At 47.0% G+C, this 13,258-nt stretch overlaps 1 protein-coding gene across 1 annotated transcript in view; it reads left to right on the forward strand.

Moving 5' to 3' along the window:
• LOC119436809 (alcohol dehydrogenase class-3) overlaps positions 1 to 8,830 on the forward strand; it is a 51,525-nt gene extending 42,695 nt beyond the window's left edge. The window contains exons 7-10 of the mRNA XM_049660289.1: positions 1,576 to 1,706; positions 5,309 to 5,444; positions 6,106 to 6,244; positions 8,701 to 8,830. Coding sequence (XP_049516246.1) covers positions 1,576 to 1,706; positions 5,309 to 5,444; positions 6,106 to 6,244; positions 8,701 to 8,725 — 431 coding nt within the window. The 3' untranslated portion in view covers positions 8,726 to 8,830. The remainder of the gene's footprint in view (positions 1 to 1,575; positions 1,707 to 5,308; positions 5,445 to 6,105; positions 6,245 to 8,700) is intronic.
• The last annotated feature ends 4,428 nt before the right edge of the window (positions 8,831 to 13,258 follow it).

Raw genomic sequence — 13,258 nt, forward strand, 5'->3', positions numbered from 1 at the left:
CAAAGTTCTCCCCCATGGAGTGGGCTTCCATATTTGGAGCCACTGTAAATAGGTAGAATAAACCCTTTTTTCTCTCGCTCTAACTCCCGGACGCGTATTTCTATTTCAGCCCCCGTACAGCGCTCGACCGCTGGCGCCGCGCTGCGCCGCTCGCGCGTACCATGTTTCTAGCTGCCGCCGTTGGAACGGAGGAGGCGTTTACGGAGAACACGCTGGGTTGGGGCTGACTAGCCCGCTGTTAGGGGATCGGTGGTATTCCTAAATAAACGCATCACTGTTTTGATGATCCAAATATAATCTCACTATCAGGGAGGGAGCAGTCTACCTGACTGGAGCAGTATTTTTTTATTTGGGGTGTTGCTACGCTGCGCTCCGCAACACCCCAACGACCGCCGCTTCGCGTCGGCGCCCGGCACCACGGCTTCCGCCGTGGCGCCGGGGTTCAGACGACCGCGCTGGCAAACAGAGAGGAAAACAAAAGGAAAAGCGTGATATTAAGATTTAAAAAAAAAAAGAGCCAAGACTCGAACCCACGTACACATAACCCCGAAGCGAGCGCCGTAACCATTCGGCCATACAGCTACACTTGCAAAGACGGCAAGCATGCGAACCATATGATTGCGTTCGAACGCCCTCGGCGAAAGCAACCACCTAAAAACGCGGTACGCACGAGCGGCGCAGCGTGGCGCCAGCGGTCGAGCGCTGTACGGGGGCGCAACTAGTAATACGCCTCCCGGACGTATACTCATCCCTTTGGCTGAAGGATCACCGGCCTAAACGCTACCCCGAGTCCCAACACCACCAAGCTCCCGCGGCGGGTTTTATGTCAGTGAGAAGTGGCCTACATGTCCAACAGTATACTGACAGAGCACACCATGAAACGCAAACGCAAGTTGTCTTTTACTCACAAGCGTGCGATAAAGTGCAATCGTTCCCAAAGACATCGCATATATGCGCAAGTACTATTCTTTCTCCAGGTTTTTCCCATGGGGAGTGGAGCTTTATCGCGGACCGTCCATGCCCATTCGATCGCATAAATGCTCTCATTAGGCGACGGCTGAGCCAATTTGAACAGATTTGTTGCATTTAAAATAATTTGCATCGCATATGCATATGTGTTAGGCGCATACACTTTATTTAAGTAGTCCTCAAAATGTTCGCAATTATTGACGAAACTCAGAAGAAAGAAAAAATGAAATAAAGAAAGGGACTCTCTAACTCAGCCACAAAAACACATATCACAGTTCTGCAAACTGCCACTATTATTTATCTCCACGCACGCCAGCACCACGCACCGGGTGTGCCCAAGCAGGCACGGTGCATCACACGAACGAACCCTGAACTGGCATATACATACACAAAAGCTAATGGCTACATTTGAATGGAGCTATCTTATATGGATGCCTCGAAAAAAGCATCTCTCAGCGATGCCTGTACCCATATGTACTTATACCTGTACCCACCCCATATGTAATACCCTCGAAATTGGGGTCTTTAAGGTAATAAATTGATGTGATGTGATGCCCGCGTGTGCAAGTACGTGCGCCGGTCACACGTTCTTGACCTTACGCGCAGCCAAGGAGTTCGGCTGTACCGAGTGCGTGAACCCGAACACGCTGCCCAAGCCCATTGTGCAGCATCTGGCCGAGAAGACGAACGGCGGGCTCGACTTCACATTCGAGTGCATCGGCAACGTCCACACTATGGTGAGCACCGCCCACCACTGCGGAAGTCATGCGCACTGCAAATTTGGCACGTACCCATATCGACATATACACTATAGACTTGTTATCTATATAGAGTGGCGTTTGTTATATTTACTGCGGGTCGCTCGCTCCAAAAGAGATCGTGCCGACATATCGGGTAGTCGCGAAGATGCTCGCGAACTTGGACTACCAATGAGATCCTTGCACAGTTTCTGCACGTGATCAATCTGGCTTCTGAGCATTAGAAAAGATGGTGTTATATGTCTCACCCCGCGATTCTGCTAAGCGCTTGGCAAACAGAGTCATACGCGCCACCTCCAATTAACCATGCGATTTGTAGCCCAGTTAATACAGTTTACCTGAATTAGGTGAGCAATAAAATTTCAGCTTCAACTTTGCATATCAGTGCTTATGCAGAGTGGAAAAAAACAAACAAAAAAACTACGCAGTAAAGGGTGGGAGGAGGCTGAGTAGCCGACTCAGCGCTCTGCTGCTGCCTTCTATTGCGGCTGCTGACGGAGAAGAACAGTTGCTGACTCTCTGGGTGAAGGGACACAGTGCGGAATTACACCATGTTGCCGAATTACACGCCAGCTGTGCTGCTTTCAGCCAGTAATGCAAGTTCGAGGAATTCGACAGCGTCTATAGGGCAGCCGTCGAGGAAGGTAACCATCATAGCATTCACGACTCCTGCATTTTCAAACAGGCCTCTGCTCGACCGTCTTTAAAGCACAACGCCGTCCCTCTGCGCTTCAATACAACGTCCATGGGTGCTTGACTCTGTACGACGACGAGTTGCTTGAGAGACACACTCTCACTCCGGTGCATTTGCAATATACGCCGAGAGCACGTGGTTTTCGTTTGTTGTGGATGGAAGCATCAGCCGGTCAGCAGTCTAGATAAGCAAGAGACGTTTAGAGTATTGGTGGGAAAAAAGCGGGGAAGAGGTTGATACGACCAGGTCCGTTACAGGCATAGGTAACGGTGCAATGTAGATATATAAGTTTTAAGGAAGAGAAAAAAAAAGGTTAAGGACATGTGTACCAAATGCTAGAATGAAAAGCGTGTATCGCATACCCGATTAACTCAAGCAGGCTATAGGTGACTATATCTGTCGCCGCCCGGTTTCAAAGGGGATGCCATAAATCATCAGCATCATCATGTCATTGAAGCGTGACCACTTCAGTCAATGGTCGACGCTGCCACTCCCTTTCTTGAGTCGAGGTATGTGTCGATTGTATAGAATGTTCCAGCATGCAGAAGTAAATCGCGCTCGCATTTCTTGGTCAGCGGTTTGGGCCACAGTGGAATCTCGCGTTTTCACTTATATGAGACATTAAAAAGTTTCTAGACTGGCTCTGTTTTTTGAGAAAGTAATTTATTTATGTGCATTCAAACACCGTCACCTTCGGAATAGTCCCCTTGCGCAGCAATGCAGTCCTCTCAGCGTTCCTGACACTTTTCGAATACGTCCTGGAAGTCTTATTTACGGGTCGAGTTGAGATCGTTTCTGCGATTCGAGCTTGATTTAAGCAATCGTGTCAAAATGGCGACCTTTCAGCTGCAGTGGCGGGTTTTATAATTTTGTGAATAAAGCGAAATAAGCAGGAGCGAAACCGGACGAACGACCCGTTTTTCAAGTCGAGGATTATATCACTAGGACGGAACTTCGGTGTGCGACATTTCCACGGCCGAAAAACAAAAAACAAAAAAAAACTATAGGCATGTCCGCAGCTGGACAAAATGCATGATCATCGTCTTTTTCAGCATTCACGGTATTGTTCATTGGGAATTCGTCCCAAAATGGCCAGACTATCAACAGCGAGTTTTACTGTCAAGAATAACTTCTTCTTGGGCGAGTTGGTGTTTACTGAACATGATACTTAGTAGCGCAAAACTCGAAATAAAAGACAACAGTGAAAGACGAGAGGAAAGGAAAGACGAGCGCTACACTCACAACTGTTTATTCCGAAAATCTTTTAAAGAAGGATACCACCGCGCACTTGTCTGCGCATTGCAGGTCTTGTCCCGACTGCGAGCCGCTGTTTTTTAATGTCAGGATCCTGGGCAAAAGCAAAAACAAACCCGCTCGTGAACTGTTAGAGGCCTACCACATCTAAATCAATGGTCTAGCCTGCGTTAGTCAAACGACCGTGACACTTTATGATTCGGAAATGAGATTGCTAAGCATATAATGTGACTAACACTGCCTTCGGCTGACTGGCGCCCTTTGTGTGTTTGATGCGCTTGCGCATGCGTAAGTTTGTGTATATATAGGATGCCCTGCTTTGGAATAAACAGTTGTGAGTGTAGCGCTCGTCTTTCCTTTCCCCTCGCCTTCACTGTTGTCTTTTATTTCGAGTTTTGCGCTACTAAGTATCATGTTTACTGTCAAGTTTTAGGGCGTCTCAGGGAGGATTTTCGGCGAGAACGGCTCGATCTAAGGAGCACGTGGAGCTGGATGCCGCACGGCGACAATGCACCCTGTCACATAGCAATCCGTACGCGCGTGTTTCTCGCGGGAAACAACATAGTTTCTCTTCCACATTCATCCTACTCGCCAGACTTGGCTCCTGTTTATTTTGCTATCTTCCCAAAATTAAGAACCCAGCTCGAATCGCAGACGACGCGTCCCAGAAAGAAGACTTCCAGGACATATTCGCAAAGTGGCAGGAACGCTGGGAGCGCTGTATTGTTGTGCAAGGGGACTATTTAGAAGGCGAAAGTGTTTGAATGAACGTAACAAATTACTTTCTTCAAAACAGAGCCAGTCTCGAAACTTTTCGATACCACCTCGCACATCCACTAACGTTAGCTCGCTGCGTATACGCTCTGCTCTGGCAATAGAGCAGAGCACGACGTAGATATGCGACATTCTTATATTCGCATTTTGCAACTTTGTTATGTATAGTCTACGGTACAACATGGCAAGTTGTACTTTTCCGTTCACGTATCCTGCGTTCGTACTTTGTGGGTGCAGCCATCGCTAACAGAAAGCGAAATTGCCAACTTCAGTGTGGCCCCGTGGGGCGACTTCACCGGCAGGCGGGAGAAGCGTTTTGTGGCGCCCGCAAAATTTGTCTTTTCTGCAACGAAACGACTGGATATAGTTATATACGCAACCACAGAATCGTTTGATCAGTCTGCTATTCTGTACTAGTTTCTTTTTTTTTTTTTCCTTTTTTTCCTCTCTCTTAATACTTCGGTTTTACGTGCCAAAACCACTATACGATTATGAGGCACGCTGTTGTGAGGGACTCCGGATTAATTTCGACAACCTGGGGTTCGTTAAAGTGCACCCAATGTACGGTACATAGGCGTTTTTTTTTTTTTTTTTTTTTTTTGCATTACGCACCCATCGAAATGCGGCCGCCGCAGCCGGTATTTGATCCCGCGCCCATGGGTTTATCAGCGCAACACCACAGCCATGCACCATATGCCACGGCAACAGGTTCTGCATTAGTTCGGAAACAATGATCTTCTTTTCCAGCCTTGAGCAGGCGTCACTGCTGGCAAAACTACAGGCGCAGAAGTGTCATAACGTTAATTATGCGCGATAGTGCAATATGTTTTTCAACCCGTGCGTATACTGCGCGCTGCAGAGGGAGGCTCTGGAGTCGAGCCACGCGGGCTGGGGAGAGTCCGTCATCCTTGGCGCGGCGCCTACAGACAAGTTGATCGCCACGCTGCCCTCGCAGCTCACCGCCGGCAGGACTTGGCGAGGATGCGTCTTCGGAGGTTGGTGATCCGCGCGTATGCAATATCACAAGCCTATATCTGTATACTTGCGTCCTCACCTGCGTCGAACTGCGTGCCATTTCAGTGCACACTGCGGATGCACATCCACAGCGATTAGCGAAGCGCGACATACATGGTGCAAAGCGAAAAGCGTCATCTTGAAGTCGACCGCCCGCACAATGCGACCGCGCTCCCTCGTCATTGCATGCTCGGCTAACGGGATCAGGCGATGTCTATAGCGAAGCGCTGTGTCCACATATATACCGTGCCTGCGCTGCCTCCGTCAGAGGTGGATTTCGGTAGCTGCACATACAGAGCCTATATAATAGATAAGCAGGAGATGATAATGACCTGAATAGCGTATAAGGTGACTGAAATGCCAGATGACAGAACCGCCCTCTCTGCTATCAAGCACTATATAGCGAGCGCGCTCTTCATTCGTTACCGACGCGCGTCTTTTTGAAAATTCTGCGGTGTCGCTGACTTGAAGATGTGTACCCTCCGTTAGCAAAGTGTGACATATCGTTTCCTGCTGGCTTGTTCCACGGAATGTGCGCAATATCGCTCACTGACTCACACGGCTGCAAATTTTCCCGCTCGACGTTCGCACATATATACATATAGTGCGGTTCCCCGCGCGTGTGCGCGCGCCATCGCGCAGGCTGGAAGACTGTTGACCAGGTGCCCCAGCTCGTGGACCTCTACCTGGACAAGAAGTTGAAGCTCGACGAGCTCATATCGCACAGGCTGCACCTGGAGAGAATCAACGACGCCTTCACGCTCATGCAAGGCGGTCTTTCGTGAGTGTATATATAGAGAGCACCATGCCACCTGCACTTGTACTCCATCTCACAAATAGTTTGCAGCACTATGGAAGCTGCAGGACTCCTTAACCAATACGACGGCCAAATGCCACTCTAGATATGTGTTCATCGGCGCCGCGTCGTCCGCTCGCCGCCGCAGCGATTGGCGGTATGTACGACGTAAATACGCAAATGTCCTATAACATGTCACGTATCACTGTGACGTATATACATGTATATCATGTACCAAGCAAAAATAAAGCTCTAATCTCGCCAAAAATCAGACAGTTGAGACCGGAACTATATTCTGCTGCGCAAGGATATAACCTGTGTACGTCTCGTACCTTCGGCAGTGCTACGAACGACTTGCGAGAGGGAGTATATATGCTTCAAACTAACGTACGTGGTGCTGGAGTTCAAATCACGGGTCGTGCTAGAGCGCTAGAGACAGAACAGAGGATGCTCTGACGCAGAAGGGCGACATCGCGTAAAGGCACCTACGTGCGCATGATTACGCTCCTGATTGGTTAACGTCAGCTGTAGTTTCCGCTCCGTGCCACACTGTCCTGAAACAGAAGTCTATCAAATCCAAATTCTGGTCTCGATGGTGGTGCTGGGTTGTATGCCTTCCAGTAACGTATACCAGCTCCGAGCACGCTTGATCACGACCAAGTTTCAGCATGAACACAAACCAAAAGCTATACAGGGTGTCTCAGCGAACACTTTCAATTTTTAATTTTTTTTTAAATTCTTTGTGAGAGATATCACAATTCTAGTCCATGAGCTGGTCTACTCGAAGAGGCGGACGTTACTTGCACAAAAATTGGAATGCATAATCGGCTAATAAAAAAAATCGCAGATTAAATTAAATTATGGGGTTTTACGTGCCAAAACCACGATCTGATTATGAGGCACGCCGTAGTGGGGGACTTCGGAAATTTGGACCAACTGGGGTTCTTTAACGTGCACATAAATATAAGTACACGGGTGTTTTCGCATTTCGCCCCCATCGAAATGCGGCCGCCGTGGTCGGGATTTGATTCCGCGACCTCGTGGTTAGCAGCCCAACACCATAGCCACTAAGCAACCACGGCGGGTTGTGCGGTAAAAATGCACTATCGGTCCACTTAAAAGTAACTGAAACGCCAATGCATTTCTCCGCAAAGTTCGGGAATTAATATCTCGAAACTGCATGGTGTACGTCATCCTAAGAATTCGTTCCAAGTGGGTCCGCCTTGCGAACTCCCCGGCTAGAATTTGTAAATTGCAATATGTGCCACAAGGGAATTGGTTAAAAACTTCATTAGTTTTTTTAATTAGTCAATTATGCATTTCGATTTTTTCAGCATGTCCGCCTCTTCTAGTAGACCAGCTCACGGACGACTATAATTGTGCTATCTGCCACAGGCAATATTAAAACATTTTTGAAAGTGTTCGTTCGCTGAAACATCGATGGCTGGCCGTGTTGCTTGTGAATAGGTCAGCACGAGCAGGGCTGCCACGAGTGACAGGTCCACCGCCTTACAAGCAGCGGGAACGTAAAACCGGGAAGCGCTACCAGCATAATTATTTCGCCTCTGTAACCATAGCTCCCCCCCCCCCTTTTTTTTTCTTTCTTTTGTGTTTTAACGATCATGCTTTTGTGTTAGCAAAAAGTAGCGCTAAGATCGATTCCGAAACAAAGACCCCGTGAAAATGTCGTTATCAGAATAAATTATCCTCGCTAAGGTGTGGCATTCGGCAGCTGAGCACGACGCCACGGGAATAGAGAGAAAGAGAGAGAATAAACTTTAATCCAAAGAGCACGCGAGCGTAGGTAGCTCCTCCGCTCTGCAGTGGGTGGTCCCCTCAGTCCAGGAGTCCAGCGGCCTTAGCTGCCCTTCTCACTCGATTGACCAGGTTGAGCTGGTCCGTCGAGTCGGAGCTGGACAGCGCTGCCTCCCATCCGCGGGAATAGAGATTCGTATATGCGGTGGTCGGGGGGCGTTCCGACGGGGAGGTATGGGAAATTCGCTCGTGTACTGAGACATACAGGTACACGATGGAGATTCCCAGGTGGCCGAACTTAGTCCAATGCCAACGGCATCACGCCTATAGCTTAGCTGTTGATGTACTATCGGCCCAAAAAGTTTACGGACCAAGGGATCTGACAAAAAGCTGAATATCTCCGCAGCCTCAAAAAGCAGCCTGGTATTCCCATTTCCAGCCTGTATACTGGTATATGCGAACAACATTGTGATGTACGATTTTACTGGCTACTCTTAAAGGCTGCTCGGATATTTAGCGTTTTCTGAGATCCCGTGGTCCGTAAACTTTTTTGGTCGACAGTACGTTATTCTGTATACAAATTGATTCACAGATGGCCAATGAAATTGCTGCTACATGCACACCAAGAAAGAATTTTCCAGAATTGTATAGAGACTACGAATGATCCGTTTCAATTTACCTTCCAGCATTCGCACCGTCATCAGTTTTTAAGCCCCCAGGAAGTCGCGACAGGCACTGTTCCACGCCGTGGTCGTCACACTCAAGAGCAAGCATTCTGGTTTCAAGAGTTCTACCTGGCCAACTTAAGAAATATGTTTTCTTGGACAATTTTGGCTGTCGCGAATAAAGAGACTGTGCCTGAAAATCTTCCTCGAAGTGCTCGCATAAATGTCGGCATACCTGAACTCATTTGAATGCATATATGCATAAACATTATGTGTAGGGAAACCCGATATGCCCTCCATGACCCTTATATCCAATAGTGCCACATAAGCATATTATGGGGAGGGGGGCAGGGCGATCTATATACGGAGTGCTCATTTTTAAATTTTATGCAATTTTTAGAAGTCGCCGGCGGCAGATACCGTAATTGTAGTCCTTGAGCTGGATTCTTCGGAGAGGCGGACATGACTTGCACGAAAAATCTGAACAGATATTCAATTAATTAATTAACAAAAATACACTAATTAACGTTCTAATTAATTATGTTACGGCACATATTGTAATTTACGATTTGTAGCCGGTGAGATTGCCAGGCGTATTCATTTGGAATGAATTTCCAGAATGACACCAGTTCGGAGATATGCGCCATCGAACTCGCCGTAAAAATGTACTGTTGGTCCACTTAATTTTTTTTTAAACATAACGCTATTTTATGTATTGAAGCCTAAAAGTAACTGGAACGTCCATGTATTTCGTCTCACACTTTGGAAAATAATATATCGAAACGGGTGTAATCCTGGAAATTCATTTCAAGTAGACGGGTGTTGTAAACTCACAGGCTACATTTCGTAAATTGCAATATGTGCCGTAAAGTAATAAATTAAGAAGTTAATTACTCAATTTCCGCCAATTAGTTAACTATGTATTTCAATTTCGCGTGCTAGTAATGTCCACCTCTTCGAGTAATCCAGCTCAACGACAAGAATTAAGCTATCTGCCACAGGCGATATTGTAAAATTTCGTAAAACTTATAAATTATCTCCCTGTATATAAATAAAACCGTACATCTTATGGGATGATATGGGAGGCGTATGGGCACACGAGCTTCTAATAGGCTGCTTTTAGAGATTAGCGATTGCTCCGATTTGCCAGAGATTTAAAAAAAATTAATTTCCTCATCTATGGCATATATGGCACCACACCGAGACATCACGGAACCAATGCCCCCCACATGCGAGAAGAGAGTTTTGAGATCGACACTCCGTGTCAAGACAGTGCAAATTTAGGCATGAAACGCCGGCGTTACAGTCGACGTCGACCAGGCTTAAGTCAAACTCTCGCCGAGTGCCCCCGATATCTAACAGGTCCGCCGATGTTGCCAAGAATGGTACGACGTTGCAGCCACCATGGCGAGAGAGGGAATAGTGGGTGCTTGCTCGTCCAGCTTCGAATTGAATCTTGGAAGCTCAGTTTTGTCTCTATACAGGTGTGTATAATTGTAAAGAATAATTACAAAATGTTTTTTTTTTATTTTTTTGCTTGCACTGTGGATTGAAGAAAGGCCCTAGCCTTTGTACGTTCGTTGATTTTTTTTTTTTTTTTCTGTCCGCGCTCATTACGCAAGAGCGGCTGGACAGAATGACGTGAAACTTGGTAGTGTTTTAGGTGTTCGCCTGTTTTAAAATAATGTATTCATGCCATTTCTATACGTTCAGCAAAAGAGGAGATACCCTATAAATAACACTGTATCCGAGACCTGGGTGTTGAGAAGGGGAGGAAGACAAATAACACTGTATCCGAGACCTGGGTGTTGAGAAGGGGAGAAAGACGACTCAGGCAGCCCGTCTATTGTTTCCCCACATACGCTTCTTGGCCAATCCCCCGTAGTGGGCATATGCGCCGCCGTATAGGAAGCAAGCACGCAAGCAACGCTCTACATCTACCTGTCATCCGTGCTTTCAGGTAAGGAAAGGGGGCTACACTTTGCTTCAGATGCCCGTCGATTTGGCAGAAAACGTAGCAAAGTTGACACGACTCTCGTTAACGACGATTACGTCAGTTAGTATTAAAATAAATTCCACGTCAGGGCTCTTGGACGAACGCCCTTAGTCGTTTTTGCGCGATGCGCATGCGAAAGAAAAGTGTGACGGACGGACAGGAAACTTTTTGAATGCGTTTTTGGCATATGCCCGGACAATTTTCAGCATTTGTTAAATTTGATGCAACTTAAATCGATTTTATTTGTATTGAGAGCGCAATTGACACGTACTATTAGTGAAATCGTGCCCCATCAATGACACACGTCAGCGTCGCATGAATCCACCTGATCCGGGCAGGTATAACTGGACACGTTTGAAGACTAGTGAGCATAATTTCAGAGGAACGAAACATTCTGTTCCGACGACCACAATAGTACGATGTTGTTGTTGTTGTTGTTGCTCACCTGAGTGGTTGTGGCGCATACCCCCAGTTGGGGAATGGCCATGAATTACGATGTGGCTCGTGTAGCTTTATTTGTTTTCTTTTTATTATTATTTTCAGTAGAGTGAGTCCTAAAGCGGTACTCTATTGTTCACATAATAAACGAAAACCTTTTCCACTTCCTGTATAGGGCCAATCTTTCGTTTTCATAGTTCAATATTTGTTCGGAGTCAGCGGGCATTTTAGAACATGTAAGTAGACTGATGAATACTCTGGTACATAATGTTGTAAACTATACCTATGAACAGGCCGACGCAAATATTAATGCATCAGACATGAAAGACTGACACTCTACAGTTAAAGAAGAATGGGCATAAATAATATATATTGATTGATGTGCCCAAGAGGCAGTTGTGATCCAGGTCGATTAACGTTTTACCTACTGAATCGAAAAACAAAAACAAAGAAAAGATGCAAAAATACCAAGTTTCTCAGTTTGCTTACGGAAACTGTGTGATATGATGGAGTCGGGAACAAACCATAAAAATTTGTTTTTGCAGTTCAAAGCGCGGATCTTGTTTTATTCTGGATAGCAACAGCATGGCTTCTTCGTAAACTCTGGATTCCTTTCATAAAATGGTACTCAAAATAGGTTCGGTAACCAAAGCAACATATCTCATCTAAAATAGTGGATGCAAAGGGGATATGAATTTTAGTTTTGACTTTCGTCATACGTGGACACGTCGCGGATATTCCATTCGATTCAATTCAATTTTATTTTCAACATCAACGTCGGAAGACAATGATGTTGTGGGCTGTGAAAAAAAATGGAAGAAAAAAAAAGAGGGGGGGGGGGGGGGGGGGGGGCTCGAAAAAGTGCTTGAAAGCGTCCACTAGTACCCACAATCAGAATCCGTATATTCGAAGGGTAATATAAATTTATTGATCCAACGTCAGTGTCTGGTACGTGTCCATTTGCCACGTACGAGTGAAGTAGTAGTAGTAGTATAAATTTTATTTTGTCCGAGATGGAGTTTAGGGAGGAGGGGAGTGGGAGGGCCCGTCCTCTTCTTCCTCAGGCGGCGGCCAGGCCTTGTGCTTTGGCGGCGTCTTCGGCCATCTGGACGACCCGGAGTTGGAGATCCAGGTCTGAGCTGAGCAGTGCAGTCTCCCACTGCTCTATGGTAGTGATGGGAAGGGGAGGCAATAAGCTAGTGGGTTTTTTTTACCTTATCAGGGGACATGCCCACATGATGTGATGAAGATCGGCTCTACCTGCGCATAATTTGCAATCTGCTGTATATAGCCCAGGATAGAGGTGACTGTACGTCACTGGGTTTGGGAAAGTGTGCGTCTGTAAAAGGCGCCAGGTAACTGATTGCTTTTTATCTAAAATTTTGTGAGCGGCAGGGTAATGCCTCCTGCCCTGGCGGTAGAATTGTAGAATTTCCTTGTAGGATACCATCCGGTCCCTGCCTGAACGGCGGAGGGATTCGAACTGCTCCTCGCAAGAGGTTGTCGTGCGGCCGCGGATTGCCAGTTCTCGCGCCGCACTGTGAGCAGCTTCGTTTCCCGGAAGACCGGAGTGCGCCGGTGCCCAAACGAGTTGCGTCCATCTGCGCCGGGTCTCGGGTACCCTAGCCAGAATTTTGAGGGCTTCAGGCGAAATGCGCCCCTTCGCGAAATTTCGTATAGCTGTCTTTGAGTCGCTGACTATGAATTTGGCTGCGGAGGAAGCGCACGCCAAGGCGATCGCGACTTCCTCCCCGACCTCCGGCGAGGTAGTAATAACTGAGCTTGCAGCGATGATTTGATTTTGCTGATCTAGTACAGCCGCTGTCATAACGTCTCGGTCACGATACTCGGCAGCGTCTACATAGGCCACGTCCTGGGAGTTTGCAAAGCGTTTTTGTAAGGATTTGGCTCTTTCCTGCCTGCGCTCTTGGTTATGCAGAGGGTGAGTGTTCTTAGGTAATGGTGGGACGTGTATGTGTTTTCTTAGCTCTGTGGGAATGTCCCGCTTTGATCCGAATTGGGTGTTGTATGTAATCCCGAGTGATTGGAGAATGTGTTGCTCCGTCGGAGAACGCGAGAGTCTCTCCAGTTGGGCAATTCTTTGGGCTTCCATGAGCTCGTCAAGAGTATTGTGTACTCCTAGAG

Source organism: Dermacentor silvarum, chromosome 1 (assembly GCF_013339745.2).
Source record: "Dermacentor silvarum isolate Dsil-2018 chromosome 1, BIME_Dsil_1.4, whole genome shotgun sequence".
Classification (NCBI taxonomy): domain Eukaryota; kingdom Metazoa; phylum Arthropoda; class Arachnida; order Ixodida; family Ixodidae; genus Dermacentor; species Dermacentor silvarum.